This window comes from Coloeus monedula, assembly GCF_965178545.1.
Source record: "Coloeus monedula genome assembly, chromosome: 9".
Lineage (NCBI taxonomy): Eukaryota > Metazoa > Chordata > Aves > Passeriformes > Corvidae > Coloeus > Coloeus monedula.
Genome location: NC_138789.1, coordinates 22,643,604 through 22,659,455, shown reverse-complemented (window position 1 = coordinate 22,659,455; position 15,852 = coordinate 22,643,604). Strand labels below are relative to the sequence as shown.

At 51.1% G+C, this 15,852-nt stretch overlaps 1 protein-coding gene across 1 annotated transcript in view; it reads left to right on the top strand.

Moving 5' to 3' along the window:
- The first annotated feature begins 6,555 nt into the window (after positions 1–6,555).
- Positions 6,556–15,852, top strand: part of ZSWIM5 (zinc finger SWIM-type containing 5) — a 97,140-nt gene continuing 87,843 nt past the window's right edge. Inside the window, exon 1 of the mRNA XM_082287466.1 lies at positions 6,556–7,258. Coding sequence (XP_082143592.1) covers positions 6,577–7,258 — 682 coding nt within the window. The 5' untranslated portion in view covers positions 6,556–6,576. The remainder of the gene's footprint in view (positions 7,259–15,852) is intronic.

The following is a 15,852-nucleotide window of genomic DNA, read 5'->3' as shown; positions in this document are numbered from 1 at the left end:
CTGTACTCCTGAGATGCTAAGGGAGAGCTTTGCTCTGGGTGGAGTGGAGAAGAGGTGTTTTGGGGGAGGAAACAGGCTCTCTACATCACTGATGTCTTGGAGAGTGATGGTGTTAGCAGAGTCAGAGAGCTTCAAGGAATCCTCACCTGTTGGGGGACTGGCTCAGCTGGGGGGTCAAGGGCCAGAAACAAGGGCTGGCTTCAGGTCCTGACAGTGCCATTCCTCGGTACCCTGTTATCTGTGGCTGTGCCACCACCCTGGAGGAGGGTGCACCATGGTGCCCTGGTACCCGTGTCTGTGCCACCATCCTGGAGGAGGACAGATGCCAGTTTCACATCACATGAAGCCTTGGCCCTATGTGCTGCTCCTGCTGAGGGCCAGGCAGATCCTCTCAGGAAAGGAGGAACAGCCAGTCCTAATGTCAACAGAGGCCTCTTGTGCAGCGATGCTGTGTCAAGAAGAGGAATGGGTCCCTCCTCCTCCGCCCATTCATCTGGCAGCCGGGGTTGGCGTGCTGCCAAGCCAGGCTGCTTTGGAAACATTTCATTGAGGAGGCAGCTGAGCCTAGGAAAACAGAATGAAAATATACAGAGGGATCACTGTTGTTAGGCAAAATAAATGCAGGCGGCTGCATTTCTGTCCCCCAAGTCCAGCCCAGCCGGGCCCCTCTGACTTCTATGGGGTGAGGGTGGCTGCTGCTGCCTGGGGATGGCAGCCATCTATCTCCATTGTGGCTTAGGAGCTGGGGAATGAGGCTTGGAGAGATCATCTGTGGCTTTGGCCAACTTGCTGATGACCCTGGTGAAGAGGCCCAGACTCATCTTGGTGTAGCATTGCCCAAGGAGATGGGACAGAGCAGAGAAACAGCAGCAGGGATGAGCCAGCAGCAGTGACTAGTGGTCCCTGCATGGCCACCAGTGCAGGGGGGTCGATGGAAGCGATGCAGGGGCTGCAGAGGTGAGTCAGATTTTGGCCATGTTCATTCCCATCTCCCTCTTCAGCATCAACCATGGGACCAGGCTGGGCAGGAGGCCCCCCAGCAGGACAGAGTCCATTCCCTGGGTTTTCAAAGCCCAGTTGCTTGGCATGCCCCATCTTCTGTCTGCTGGCAGAGGGAGAGCAGAGTCATCCCAAAGCAGTCCCCAGGGACAGAGGGTGGAGGTGCCTCTCTGAGTTCTGAGCAAAGCTGCGTACAACAGGTTTGCCTCTCTTGTTGTTTCCTTCCTCCGAAGGCCTTCAAGCCACTCCATGGCCATTTGATGACCTATGAGAGACCCATCCCAGCTCTTTCCCTCCCTCCTGGTAGGTCCAGAGTGGTTTGGGGGAGGCATAGCTGGAGCCCCAGCCCCATGGAATACCAAAGCTCTCACCCCAGCATGGCCTTCTGTGGCTTCGTCTCCTTTCTTTGTCCATCCAGCACAGTCTGGTTCTGTTATTTACAGCTTACATCAGGGGGTTGAAAGAGCCCAGTGTGAGCAGAAAAGCCCAACCCACACTCTGGGAGAAACACATCTCACCAGCCCAACTCATGCATGGATTTGCAGCACAGGGCAGGTGCCCAGGGCTGAGACAGGATCTTGCCCTGGTCCTTGTGTTTGTAGGAGCTTTGCTAAAATTCAGGCTCCCCTCCTGCCAGGAAAGCAGACAGCAAGACAATCCTTTTTTGCCATGTGAGGGGTGTTTTGAGGGGTGATTGTGTCTCTCTCCACATGCCTCTCCTGGGGAGAGGTTGGGTGCGATGCTGGCTTCCCAAATCCTGCTGTTGAGAGTGGCCTGGGATGATGGCAGATGTGACAGTGATGGCCCTCATGGCACCTGAGGAACCACAGCTTGGTAGAGCTGCCAAAATGCCTGACTCCAACTTCCCACCCAGCCGGACCCTGCGATCCACTCGTGTTCCAAAGCCAGGGGAGACCCCATGCTAAAGGCTAACCAGAAGCATTGTTTACCCCTTGCTTTGTCATCACTTATTCATACTCTTGTAGCCTGAAAAATTATTTTCTATTTATTTTAGCATCCCTAATTAAGGGGAAGGAACTTCAGTGGCTGAAAGGGGGGTGCAGTGGCCCAAGAGGGCTGTTTTCTGCTGAGCTCAGCCCTGACAGCCAGCCTGGCTGGGATGGACATCTCTCCAGTGCGGGACTGAGTAACTTTCTGGAGCACTCTGTGCTTTTAGACTTCGTGCTGGAGAGGTGGCTGTTCCTCCTGGAAGCCAAGGGTCTTTGCCCAGCAGCTCCTCTGTGCTTAATTGCTGCCTGCACAGCAAATGCGTTTGCTGGAAGGGTGCTGAAATCTCCGTGGCAAGACAGAGGCTCAGCACTTCGCTGATCTTACAGGGCCTGGAGGAAGGCAGCCCTGGCAAGCCAGAGACGTAATGTCATGTGTGGGGGAGAGAGGGAACAACAGCTTCCAACAGCCAGAAGTCTCTGTCTGGGTGCAAGGGGGAGTCTGGGTCTGCACCATCCCAGCCTGAGCAAACACAGGGACACACAGGCAAGTAGAGCTGTTCCTGGATCGATGTGAGGGTGAAAACAGCCATCCTACATTTGATCTTGGAATTCAGCCTGTGCTTGGAGAGGGGAGATGGTACTTTCAGTCCTTGCATTTCTCTTTTGAGTACACAGACAATTGCAGTCACACCTGAAGGAGGTCTTTGAGCTTGTCAGTTCTGGAAAGTTTCATAAAATAACTGGCTGGCTAGCAAAAAGCCACTTTATTAGAGTCCCTGCTGGAAGAAGAGCACAGCAATAACTCAGCGCTAATGAATCAGTGGAGAATCCACAGGGGATTTGAATGGTTTGACAGCAAAAAGCTCCAACTCCAGTCTATGCTTTGTTGGAGACCTTACTAGGCACTGGAAAATCTAAAAATGGTGCTCAACTCCACGGGCAGCCAAATCAAGGTGTTTCTCCTCTTGCTTGCAAGGCCAAATATTTCATAAGACAATGCTCTCTGTCTCTTCCTGGACATTGGGTCTACAAGGATGCTAAGGAATAACAGTCCTGGCCAATGGATTCCTCTGCTCCCAAATGTATTAAGGCAGGGGAGCTACAGTTATTCCCTGTGTCCTTTCCCTTCTGCCTCTGCTCTGAACAGCATCAACAACACAGGAAAGGCAGAAGCAACCACACTTCCAGTGAGTACCGTATGATGGAGGCTGCAGCAGGCAGCTTGGCTGCTGATAAGCCTGTCTTTCGCTGCCTCAGAGCAGCAAATCCTCTGGGTGGCTGGAGCAGGAACTTGGTGTCTTCCTGCACTCTACTATCCTGTTTCTTTCCCATCGTTAATGGGCCATAAAGCTTCTTCTGCCCTTGTATATCTTCATCTGTCACCACAGGACTTCCCTGGTGCTCCCTGGGCCTTGCCAAGCTCTGCTGTCATCTCTAAAGGCTCAGGCAGTGTCATTCGTGTTAGTGAGGGCACAGCATTGACTGTTGGGAGTCAAAGCAATGTCAAAGCAGCATGGGAGCATCCAAGAGAGGGGGGAAGATGTCCAGGGAAAGGCAGTCTTTCTGCTGAGGATGAGGTTTGGGCACAGTGGGGAGAGAGAAGAGCAGCTGTGCAGGTGAGAGCACCCAAGGAGGTGACATCCCCTTAGGCTGAGATGTGGCACCAGCCATCACTTACCTTGACTGCCATAAAACAAAGCACAGGTTCCAGGAAGCCTGCAGAGGCATCTCATCAGCATCCTTGTCCTCTCTCCTTTTTACGGTCCTTGAATTTAGTTTCTAGTAAGATGAAAGCAGTTTTTCTTACTCCACAGCACCTGCATCTTAAAGCTGGACTTCTGATTGAGCTGGCACCCAAAGAATTTTGCAGGATATTGCATTGCATTGCTGCCTGACTGTGGTCTAAAGCCTTGGGGGCTCCAGCCCCTTTGGTCAGTCAATTTTCTAGCCAGGGACTCAAAAAAATTTACTTCCTGAAGCCAACAGGAGAAATCAGCACTTGGTGGATAACACCAGTGGTCAGGCCTCTGGCTGGAGTTGGTGGGTTGCAGCATGGGCAGACCCTGACCAAACAGCCTTGAAAACAAGAGGAGAACCAGGGCTGCCAGTGGTAGAGGCTCAGCAAATGGCTGGGCTCAGGAAAGCGTGCAGTGAATTATTGATGTACCTGGTTCCAGGCTCTGAGTGAGCAGCATCAGGGGCTGGGCGGGAGGCTGACATTTTGCATCCTTCCCCAGGGAGAAGAGGTCTGTCCATGTTCCCTAGGAGGAGACGAGCTCTCCCCCTTGCAAAATTCAAGGCAGTAATGAAAGGTACAGGGAAAGATGGGGAGGAATGGGGAGCAACAAATGTTCCGAATGAAGAGAGAGAGGAAAAATAGATTGGTTTGTCTTTGAAATAATATGCTAACCCCCCAGAGACAGGCTGGCCAGCCACTGCACCGACCTTGCTTTGATTTGAGTCTGGATTATATGTTTTATGCAGTGAAAAGTCAGCTCATTGGGAATGAATAACATCCCTGCTTGGGCTGAAGTCTAAAATCCTCTTTATTGGCACTGTCTGGGGACGACGTAAGTAAGGACACTCAAGGTTGTCACTAGGTGAGCTCTGCAGCGACTGGTGAAAGAGGGACCAGACAAGCTGGGCTGCTGTGTCCCAGCTCTCATGCAGGCTCACCCTCTGCCTGAGCAGCCCTGGAAGCTGCAGGGAGACACAGGTGCCAGCAGAAATTCTGTGACACCAGAGCCCACAGCTTCCATCATCAGAAAAGCTTGAGATTGCTGGACTGCTCTCTGCCAGGAAGGTGTGCTCCACCTTGGGCCAGAAGGGTGCTTTGGGATGGCCCTGTGAGGTCCCTCTGTGCAGCCAGGGAGGGGCAGAGGTGGACAAAGCCCTTCTTCTCACCCCAGGACCTGTCACCACAACAGCAAGCAGAGGTGATGGGCAAAATGCAGTGCTCCTGTGGCAAGTGCTTCCCGTCGCAACAAACTCTTACAGAGAGCAAAATGGCCTTCAGGGTTAAAGAAATGGGGACGTGATTCCTGGGGAAAATCTGTGTGTAAACAAATCTGTGTGCAGCTGCTGCCCCAGGCCAGTCCCTGCCACTGCTAGCACTCATTACTTTGAACAAGACCGACGGCAGCAAGGAACACCTCAGCCTTCAAGGAAAACCTCTTCCTGACCTTCATCGATTAGCTTGTGGCTTACTCTCTAAAATGGAGATCTCTCATTGCAGTAGCTCTGTCTGCTCTCACCACCCGCCTGAGACCTGATTCCTTCCCTCCGTGTCCTGTGGAGGAGACCTTGGGCTTGGAGGTATCTCGTGGCAGAGCGAAGGCACATAATTATTTCCTGTTCCCTAATTGCGTCGCCCTGTTATTCCAGGAAATGTACTCTTGCTCTGTCAGTAAGAATAAATAGGAGATCTCTGCAACAAGGGAGTAACCGGTAATGGTTTAGATGTGACTGAACTGCAGATAGGAAGGAATCGGTCTTGGATTCTCAAAGCACTGAGAATAATAGCAAGAAAACTGAACTCGGAGACCTGTGAGCTCTGCTTTTCCTCAGAGGTCTGTGACTTAAATTTAGACAGGACACAAAAACAGGAATGTATTTCTGGGGAAAATCTTGGAATGGTGTCCTGCTGGACACAGCAGCAAAACGATGGCAGGGTGTAGAGGCCCAGAGAAGTGGGCTTCAGTTGCCAGAGCCCTCTCACCATCAGCCCTGCACTGTGCCGGTCCCAGGGGTGCTGCCATCACCCCTGGCTGAAAGCAGATGCTGGCAAAGAGTCAGCTCCCTGGATTTTGGAGTGCCAACTCAGGCAGTATGTGCTGAATATATTCTTATGTCCCTTTAATGTAATCTCACCTGAGAGCACAACAGAGTTCCTGGGAGCCAGCAGTACCTATGTTTTTCATCTCCTCCCCCAAAGGCCATGTGTGCTACAGGACCTGGCGGTTCCTGTACCCGAGCACCCTGCTGTGATGCGTGGGACGAGCATCTTCACTACAGGGCTTTAAAAGAAAAAGCAAACCCTGATTCCCATGGAGAGGCAGGGCACTGCTGTCTGCTCTGTTACTCGATGTAAAGTCGTAGGTGATTACGGGTGAGGCTGGGTAACCAGTGGGTCAGACTGGGCGCTGGAGCCGGGCACCGCCGGGCACGCAGCAGGAGCAGTGCCAATCCTGCCGACACCCCCGGGGCAATGCTGCCACCTCCAGCGCCGCCGTACCCCTTTGTCTTGCTGGTCCAACTTAGGCTCCTGGCGCTCGGATGGCCCGCCAGCCCCTCACTCACCAGCTCCGTGGGGACCCATAGCCGCGGGGCTTTCTCCTCCGAGCACGGGGGGCACAGCGTCCCTTGCGTGTCCCCCTCCCGCCTGGGGACACGGCCAGGAAGACAGCGGGCGGTGCCCAGGGCCATGCCCTCACCACGGGGGGAGCCGGGCAGGTGCCTCAGGCAGCAGCTCCCCGACGGGCGGCGGGGGCGGGCGGGGGGCTGCGGAGCGTCCCGCCCCGGCGGGGCCGGTTCCCGGCCGGCGGGACCACCCCCCCCCCGGTCCCCGCCCTCTCCTCCTCCTCCTCGGCGTCTCTCCTCCCCTCGCCCGGCTCAGTCGGTCGCAGCCATGGCGGAGGGAGGAGAGGGAGAGGAGCTGCTCCGCCCGCCGCTGCCCGCCGGCGCCCCGGGCCCCAAGCGCTTGTGCTCCCGGGCCTGCCCGGCGGGGGGCACCGGGGCCGTGCACCCCCGTCCCGGGGCCGCGGGGGCCGGCTCTGCGGGGCCGGGCGCGGGGGCCAGCGGGGCCCCTCCGGCGCTGCCTGGCTGCTGCCCCGCGGCGGCGGCGGCGGGGCCGGCGGGGGCGGCGGGGCCGGCGGCGGCGGCGGCGGGGCCGGGGGGCGGCGGCGGGGGCGGCGGGACCGGCAGCCTGCTGCAGCCCGAGTCGCTGCTGGACGCGGCGGCCAAGCGGGTGGCGGGGAGCTGGGCCTTCGAGCGGGTGGAGGGCCGCTTCCAGCGCATCCCCGAGCCCGTCCAGCGCCGCATCGTCTACTGGAGCTTCCCCCGCAGCGAGCGGCAGATCTGCATGTACTCCAGCTTCCAGCCCGGCCGCGCCGCTGCCGCCGCCTCCCCCGCCAGCGCCGCCGCGGGGGGACCCTCGGCCGCCGCCGCCCCCGCCCCGGCCGGCGAGGAGAGCCCCGCCGCCGGCCCGCCGCCGCCCGCCGCCCCCGCCGCGCCGCAGGGCGAGGGGCTGCCCTTCCGCCGCGGCATCCGCCTGCTGGAGACCGGCGCGGTGGACAACGTGCTGCAAGTCGGTGAGTGCCAGGACGGGGCCCCCGGGGGCTCGTCTGTGTCCGTCCGTCCCTCCCCCCCCCCCCCCCCCCCCAATCCCCTCCTGCACTTAAGCCTTTTGTCTGGCGCGCTTGTGGTTTGACAGGAAAATCCTGCCCCGGGGGCAGGGACCGCCGTGCGCTCCTCCGGGAAGATGCCGGCTTGGGGTTTGAGAGGGTGGGAGGGCGAGGGTGACCTCCCCCCGCCTCGGGGAGTGCGTCTGCCCGGGGGTCACCGGCAGCTTCCCGCGGCTTGGACACCGTCCGTCCAGTCCGAGGGGGAAAATAAAGACCACCCCTCTTCCCCCCCCCCTCAGAGTGCCCGTCGGGGGGTTGTATGGAGGGCACGCAGCCTTGCCGCCCCCCCGCGACCCCTCTCACCCCTGAGCACCCCCCACCCGGGCTCCCACGGGGGTCCTGTCCCTTCCACCGGGAGATAGGCTTATAAACATAATGCATGTCTCCAACAGCTCCGAGCGTTCCTCTTTGTCCTCTCCATCAGGGGTTTTCCCTGCTTGGAACATCTCTAGGGGTGGCATCAGCCCCCGCTTTCCTCTTCCCAGCCCCTGCACGGGCACGTCCAGCGGGGCCGGCTCGGGGGGAGCGAAGGGGGCGGTGGGGGGTGACAAGTTGGGTGGACCCGCGGGTACCACCGGTGACCTGGCGTGATGCGCGTGTCGGGGACGGATGCGCGCGGCCTTCTCACGCTCCTTCGATGTCGAAGGGGCCGTGGGAATCATGATGGGAATAATGGCATCGTGTTTTCTCTCCATGGGCAGGTGGCTTTTGTGTGCGCTGGCGGAGGGGGATTGCCGGAGAGGAAATGTTCCTCTTCCTCTGTCCTTCTAGTCCCTGTCCCCATCTGAAATCCGCATATATTTAAAGAGAAACAAATTGGGGTGTTTTACATAAAATAAGCCGCTCCTCGTTGTTATTGGAAGGGATTGAAATGCGCGTTCCCATTAAAATGACATTAGGCGAGAATTTGTTTTGCAAATGCGAAATGTAAATTCATCTTGTGCCAGGGTATGGCGTGAATGAGTGAAGGGAGGGTGGTTTTTGTTGTAAGGAATGGGTAGTTCGCTCTGTTTATTCAAAGAGCCATTCTTCCTTTTGGGGAAAAAAGCTGCTTAAAAAAATAATAAAAATCCCACTTGGTACAGTTTACATTCAGAAGAGCATTATCAAAACATTTTCCATTTGAGATGTGAGAATAGGAGGCAGCAGAAGAATTCTCCTCCCACCTCTGAGGACATGCAGTGAAAATTCCTGAAGCACAAAAGGTTTTTCTCTGAGGATATGATTATACCCTTTTTTTTTTTGGTGTGAATTAATATTTTGTAAGGGCTGTGTTAAGATGATTAATTATTCTGTTTAAAATACTGTGAAAATCAAAACCAAATAATTTTTTTAGAAGGAGAGGAGTAGCTCTTCAGGAACTTTAAAATTAGGGGGGAGGGAAGATAATAGCTTGCTGAGGGTGATGTTTGAATGACCTGCTCACCAAGGTGTGGATGCAGTGAGCTGGTGTGGGAGTGGGAGACAGAGGTGATGGTTGCCTAAACCCAGGACTGGTTCTGTACAAAGGAATTTTCTTTTAAAATGAGTTTTTAAATTTATTTGTCTTTGAAACATAGCTTTGATGAGCCTTTATCCAATTCTGTGAAGGATCTGGGTGAGCACTGGGGTCAGGTGCATGTGGGACACGCAGCGGAACAGTCCCATCCCAAAGTGATGTCCAGTGCTGGTATCCAGCATCCCATCTGCACCGTCTCCCTGCTCTTCTTGCTGCAGCTCTGGGCGAGCCAGAGAACAGGGAGGATGGTCCTGGCTCTGGTGTTTCACGTCCCCCCCTGACGAGTCTAAACCGTCTCCCCGGCTTTGAAACCAGAGCTCGCGCTCATTGTCCTCCGAGCCGTCAGCTTTTTAGATGAAGCAGCATGTTCTGGAAGCGCTCGCCGCAAAGTCGGTGGGTGATTTATCTCATGTTTTCACAGCCCGAAAGGGGCACGCGGGATGCTCGCCATGGGAATTTGCCTTTGGAGCCTGGGGGGGGGAGGGGTGGGTGGGAAGGTTTGGGTCTTGGCTGTAGTGTGGCTCCTCTTCACACGGCAATGGGTGGGTGACGTGGGGTCGGACACCTCTGTTTTTGTCCTCAGAGCAGCCACGTCACAGCAGTCCCTGCAGCCCTGAGCTGGAGCAGGAAAATTTACATCAAACAAAAGACTGTGAAGGGCTGTGTGTTTATAGACAGGAGGCATAGCTGAGATGTCCTCCGCCAACTTTCCACATCCATCCTGTGGATGCCTCTGGAAGGTGAGGTGGAAGAGGTCCAGCCACCAGAGACACAAACACTTTATGGCTGCATGTGTGTGTTTGCAATTAAGATAGGAACTTGGGAACCATTATGTCTTGGAAAAAAATAAAACTCCAACCGTGGCTTCCTTGATGCTCTCCAGCACTAAATCAAAACTACTGTTCCCCTCTAAGGATCCCCTTAACGGACACCACCAGCTCCCGGCGCCATGACCTGAGGTTTGCACAGTTGAGATTTGCTGTTAATAAAGATCAGATGTTTATACAGTTGTGTTTCTGACTCAGACCTGTGAAAAAATAGGGATAGTACAGATGTGAAATTCCTTCTCTGTGTGGTTGGAAAAATCCTTTTGAAAAATTGAAAGACAAAATCCAGGAGGAATGACCTTCTGGCGATGGAAGATGGTGTGGAGGGGTGAGGGTTGTGCTCATGGGGACAAAGTGCTTCAGGCTTTGGCTCCTTCGTGCTTACAAAGCTGGCAGGTCTGAAAAAAACATATATGCCACATTATCAACCAATAATTCCTTCATGCTTAGTAAAACTTAAACGAGGCTTAGACCCTGATCTCACTGGAGTCATTAAATTGATTTTTTTTTTTTCCCCTGCTCAAAGAAAGATCTTGGATGTTGAACACAGGCATCTTTGTCTTCTTAAAAACTGCTTTATTATTATGTGTACAGATCCCGTCTTTGTGTGTGTGTGGTGTGTGGGTTTTTTTTCTTTTAATTTTTAGACAAATGACAAAAGCATGCAGGAAAGGAATGCAGAAATGCCAGGCTTAATATAAAGCATGCAACTGCACTGCATGCCGGGAATCCTAAAGGATACAAAACCTTTAACGACAGCGGTTAATTTTTAACAAGTTCACTTGCATAAATATTTATGAACAAAAGTTTTTACACTATTATCTCTTGGGTTTTTGGAGAGAGAAAAGACCTTTGGTGGATTTTGACAGTAAGCTGTGATCTGGCAGAACAAATACATGTTTCTCGCCTGCGCTCCCCAGTATGGTATAATATGGTTTGCCCTTGAGTCATCTCGGATGCTGATGGGTGGGCAAGTGTCTTAGGTAATTTTAGGGGGGAATTCTCCTTTTTCATTGGTTTTGCAATTACTTACAAGAGGAAGCATCGAGCTTTGTGTTGTTCTTTGGGTTGTAACCAGCCACTTAGGAACCTACACGGTATGTGCTCCTTATCCACAGATAAGCCTTTGTGCCCCGATGGGAAGGTATGCGGTCCGGCCATAAGTACATAGGCAGAATTTACTTTTGCTGTTAGAATAACAATGAAGCAGGGCTTTAAAATGCCCTGGCTTTGTAAACACTTGGAGGGAGCCTGTTTTTTTTCAAACCTGCAATTAATTCTGGATATTTTATCTAATGCTTTGCAGGTCAGTCATGGGTACCTTCACATCTTTCCTAGTCTGGTGTCTATGCTGGACATGCAGGTGCTGGGGATTTTCTAACCTTGCTTCAACAGCCTTCTGACTGGGCAGAGGTTAAGCAAGACCTGATACCTGTAAATGATATCTGTAAATGCGTTTTAATTGGAGGAGTTCAGATTTGGAAGCTTTTTATTACACTACAGTTTTCAGCTTGTGTTGGTGTATGTTTGTAATGATGCCTGTTGAAATGTAGCTTCAGAGGTAAAAATACCGATGGGTTCCAGTGTGGTTGAAACCACTTCTAGCTTTTTTTTTCAAAACTATATTTAGGTTTAAGCTGCTTTTTTTCTTCTCCCCTAAAAATGGTTTCCTGCCCCTGTGACGTGGTACAGAGCAGTCTAAATTTATATCCAGTGGTGTGTTGCTTTATAGAACTGTTTATTTTGGGGAAAACACTTTGATGGGGCTCTCTAGGGCAAATTGCGGTTGCTTTTGTTTTGTGTAAAGATTGGTCTCCTCCTGGGTCTGGATTTAAAGCTGTATCTGGCAGAGGCAGGTTTGGAAGGAACACCATGGTATGTGAAAGGTTTTTTCAGGTTAAATCTCGGTGTCCTGTGTCTGAATGCTGCTAAGGGCGTTTAGTTTTCCTGTATCCTCTTAGTTTTTGTGTGGGATGCTTGTTGTACAACATGTATCCAATTTGCTAATTAATTTTTACTTTGTTTTTCTTTACGGGTAGAGTACTCAATCCTACCCTATGTATTAAAATACTTTAAACCACATAAAAGGAGCTGGCAGAGGTTCATTAGCACTATCATGATGGAAACTCTTGTACGTTTTAAATATACATTAAGCTCTTTAGGTTTCTAATTATCTTTTTCTTAACATATATAATTAAAACAAAGTATTACTAGGCATTAGAACTTACGATCTGTTTATTGCTGCTCCCTCATAGGTGAGATACTTCTTGAGCCTGTTCTGGAATGTATTACAGAAACTGAAATAGAAGATGATGAAAACCACCAGAGTTTCTTGCTAGTAGTGCAGGGAGGGCTGGGATGACAGCTGGAATTCTAACCTTTTATTTTAAGCAGATTTATTTATTGGCTTTTGAGTCTTTTTTGAAGAGTATAAACAGATCCTCTGAGGCTGGGATGTCTTTTGAACTAGGTGGCTAATTAAATGATATTAACTTAAAGGCCAAAGACTTGAAAAATAAAGAGCAAGAAATATTTAGCTTCAGCTTTAAGAATAAATAGGTTTGAAACATTTTTCAGAGTGTGAGTCCTAGTTTCTGCCTTGAGCTGGCAATAGCAGTTTGTTCTCAGCTCACCTGTGCCTTATAAAGCTTAGCCCAGGTGAGAAACTGGCTTTCTCAGCTTCTAAGTTGCGTGTCATTCACAGCAGATTTTAATTTTGCTCACATCTAGAGGGAATATTTTAGGAAATATTTAACTGTGCTAAAACTGCAATAACATAAACCACATGTGCCTGCTTGCTTTGTTTTTGAAGCTTTGTGTGAGGGAATGTGCTTTGCTGTTATTTGACGCTCACTTTGATGTTATGTTTTATGATTAGTCCCTCAAACCTCAGATAGGACTTTTGGAAAAGTTAAATGAGCTTGTCTATCTGATAGCTCTGTAAAGTCACATTCAGCTGTGAATTGTCTTGTGGTATGTCAGCTTTTAATTTGCTTTGGAAAAAAAAAAGTTTAAAAATAATCTTGGTTGTATTAGGATGGAAGAGTTTGTGGGCTTATGTATTTCCTTGGCATATAGTGGAACTTCACCCTGTAGGAGGACCTGGTCCATGGGGGAGATGGAATCCTTGGTGGTTCTGGCATTATGTCCTGCTCCCCTTTCTCAGTGGGAGACCTGCTCGCCTCTGGGGTTAGGTAAGATGAATGGCATGGCCAACCTTGTGCTTGCATTTATTTTTCAGGGGTTTTGCATTTAAGTGACATGGACAGCTCTATGTTTAGTAGTGATGCTTGTTTTCCCCTGCTGCTCTTGAGGATGGAGTAGCTCATGTGGGTGAGGAGCTGGGCCTGGTTTTTTGGGGGAGCAGCAGCATCTCTTCACCCTCTCAAGGCAGCCAAGTCTGGGGATTTTCAGTGTGAGGCCAAGGCTTGTTGCTGCATGATGCTACTTTGTGCTTGAAGTGGGTGAATTTTCTTCTGGATATGGGGGAGGTTTTGCTTTTTCTCTCAGGGATGTGAGGCTTTGACTGCTCTCTGAGGAGCCAAACTCGTGTAGCATTCTGGGTGAGGTGGTGGGGAAGGAGCCTTTGCTTTTCAGGGCTTGTTTCTGCTGGTGGGGCAGTGGAGGACACCTGGGCAGGTGAGTGCTGGGATCACCTCTGGCTTTGCTTAGCAGGAGTCGGGTGATGGTTGAACCTGTGCTTCTCCATCAATCTCTCCATCTGTGGCTGGTGCCAGTGACTTTATTTTGCAAGGAGGTGGAGGTGTGGAATACCTTGGGGGTGTTAAAGATGAACTTGTGGTATGTCCTATTGTATGTTTGATGCTGTCTTGAAGAGGTTGTGTCCTGGAATTGTCATAGTCTTGGTCTTCTGGGGATGAGAGGAGGGGAGGAAAGCGACGACTCTGAGTAACTGGTTCCTGCCTCTGCAGAGCCTTGACTTTCTCTGGAATCAGCATCAATAGAAATTGATCTGTTTTCTGATGAAAACAAAAACTCAAAGACATCAAACCTTGGCTGTGCTAGTAAGTTCAATAGGACAAATCTAGCTTCTGGAGCCAGGATGTGGGATGGCGGTGGGGCTCTCTCCCTGTCTGCTCACAGAGCTTCCATCCTGGAGATGCTGTCCTCCACACTCAGGAGAGAAGTGCTGAGCCCATTTCATTTTTCACCTGTATTCACAGGGGTTTGATGTATGGGCTTGACCTCCAAGTTTTTTTTTTGCCTTTGCAACAGGAGTTGGGAAAGGTCCTGATAATACCTCGCAGAGAGAACACAGGTCCTTCAGAACCCCTTCTTGGGGGATACAGGAAGGAAAACATCTTCACAGTTTTACAGTAAAATGTCCCAGAAATAAAATTCAATTTTTCAAAGGCTTTTTTTTTTTCTTCTAATCCTGGTGTTTAAATATGAATAGATTCCACTTGGTTGGTGTGGTTGGGTGTGTTTTGTTGAATGCTGTGGATTCACCTGTGCACGACACCACCATATTTCTCTCCAAATGGATTTTCTAGTGCTGCATTTTAAGAGCATTTGCTTTTTTGTCTCAAGCTTACGGCTTAGGATTTTGTGCAGGATTGGGGTTAGTCCTTGTAAAATGGTGCATTTAAAGTAAGGCACAAATTAATAAAACCCTGGGCTTTTACTTGTCGCATTGTAGGTGCGTGTTGCCAGGGATTTTTCTTTCCTTTTTTTTTTTTCTCATTAAAAACAAAGACACGAATGTGCTTAGGAAGCAGATCTGCTGGGATGCCAGCTTGGAAGGGTTACGTGCAGATATATTGGTCCAGCTTGTTGTCTGCAAATGTCCTGCTGCTGTTGCCCTGGGTTAAAATGGGACAGGGGGATCTGTGTCCCCCTTGCCATGCCCTGCTTGTCGCTGATGCCCATAATGAGCTGCCTGCACCTTTGCCACCCAGCTCTTTTGGCCAGGACTGCTAATCATTATTGAGGTTTGCTCAGCAGGATGCGGCGTGGTATCTGCCTGGCTGCTGTCCTTGCACCTGGAGACGGTGCCCGTGCCCCACAGCTGCTGGCATGGGAGGGATTCCCCATGGGAATGCTGGAGGCTTGGTATCTGGGACCTTGGTGAGGTCAGGGCAGGCTGTGCCCCCGTTCTCGATGCTGACCAATAGCCCTGGCCTCTGTCCTTTGACTGATACCAGCATGTGGGTGACTGCTTTGGGACACCAGTCACAGGCATTCCTTGTTACTGGTGCTGGGGTGGCAGGAGGTACTTCATGCTGTGCCTTGTGTGGCTGCCTTGATGAAGATGAGTGCCCTGTCAAAGGAGTGGCAAAGCAACAAATGGTTCCTGAGATAAATAAAATTTCCATTAATGAACTACAATGGCTTTGGATGCCAAATTAAAAGAAGTGTGTCTGGAGGATGAAAAATAAATGCATTTTCTGACTCACTCACTAGTTCTCATCTCTTTTGATTTTCTTTATCATCAGAAAGACATTTTTAATTTTTTTCTTAAAGCCAGTTGTGTTTATTTTGGTAACAGTTCATTGGCTGCTCTGTGTACAGAAGCTTTCTCTTGAAAGTACTGAAACTATATTAAAAGTGCGTTTGGCTGTCATCTTTTATTTTGCTTCTCCTTCGTTCTTTTCCCAAAGCTGGGTCGTTGCTATATCAAATGCTCTGAAACTGTCTGGTAGCATTTTCCCTGCGGTGCTCCGTATAAACTGGAAATAAAAAGGGAAGAAATTGCAGGATTTGGGTTTCTGCAGCTTTTTTCCTGTGTCTGTGTGTGTGTGTGTGTGTGTGTCCCCCATTGAAGTCTGAGCAGCTGTCTCCATCCACACAGCCCGCTGATGGCATGCACAGATCAGTTTCTTGTGATTGAAAGGAGAAATAATACCCCAGTGTTCAGAGAGGGGTTGGGGATGAGTGAGCACCCAGGAAGCAGTGGGTCTCCTCTCGTGCCTGCCCCTTGCCTGCTTGGCCCAATGACCAAGGGTGCTGGAACCCCTGTGCTTGTCCCTGCAGCCTTGTGGCTTTATATCCCAGCCAAGGAAACATCCTGTGCTGTTGGTGGTGGGCTGTCCTGCTGCAGCATCTCCACCCCGGAGAGTGGGCTCCTGCATCCTGCACCAGTGACCTGCAGAGGCCCCATGGTTTTTATTCTTTCTGAGGGCGTCGAAACATTTCGGCAGCACTGCAGCCGCTCG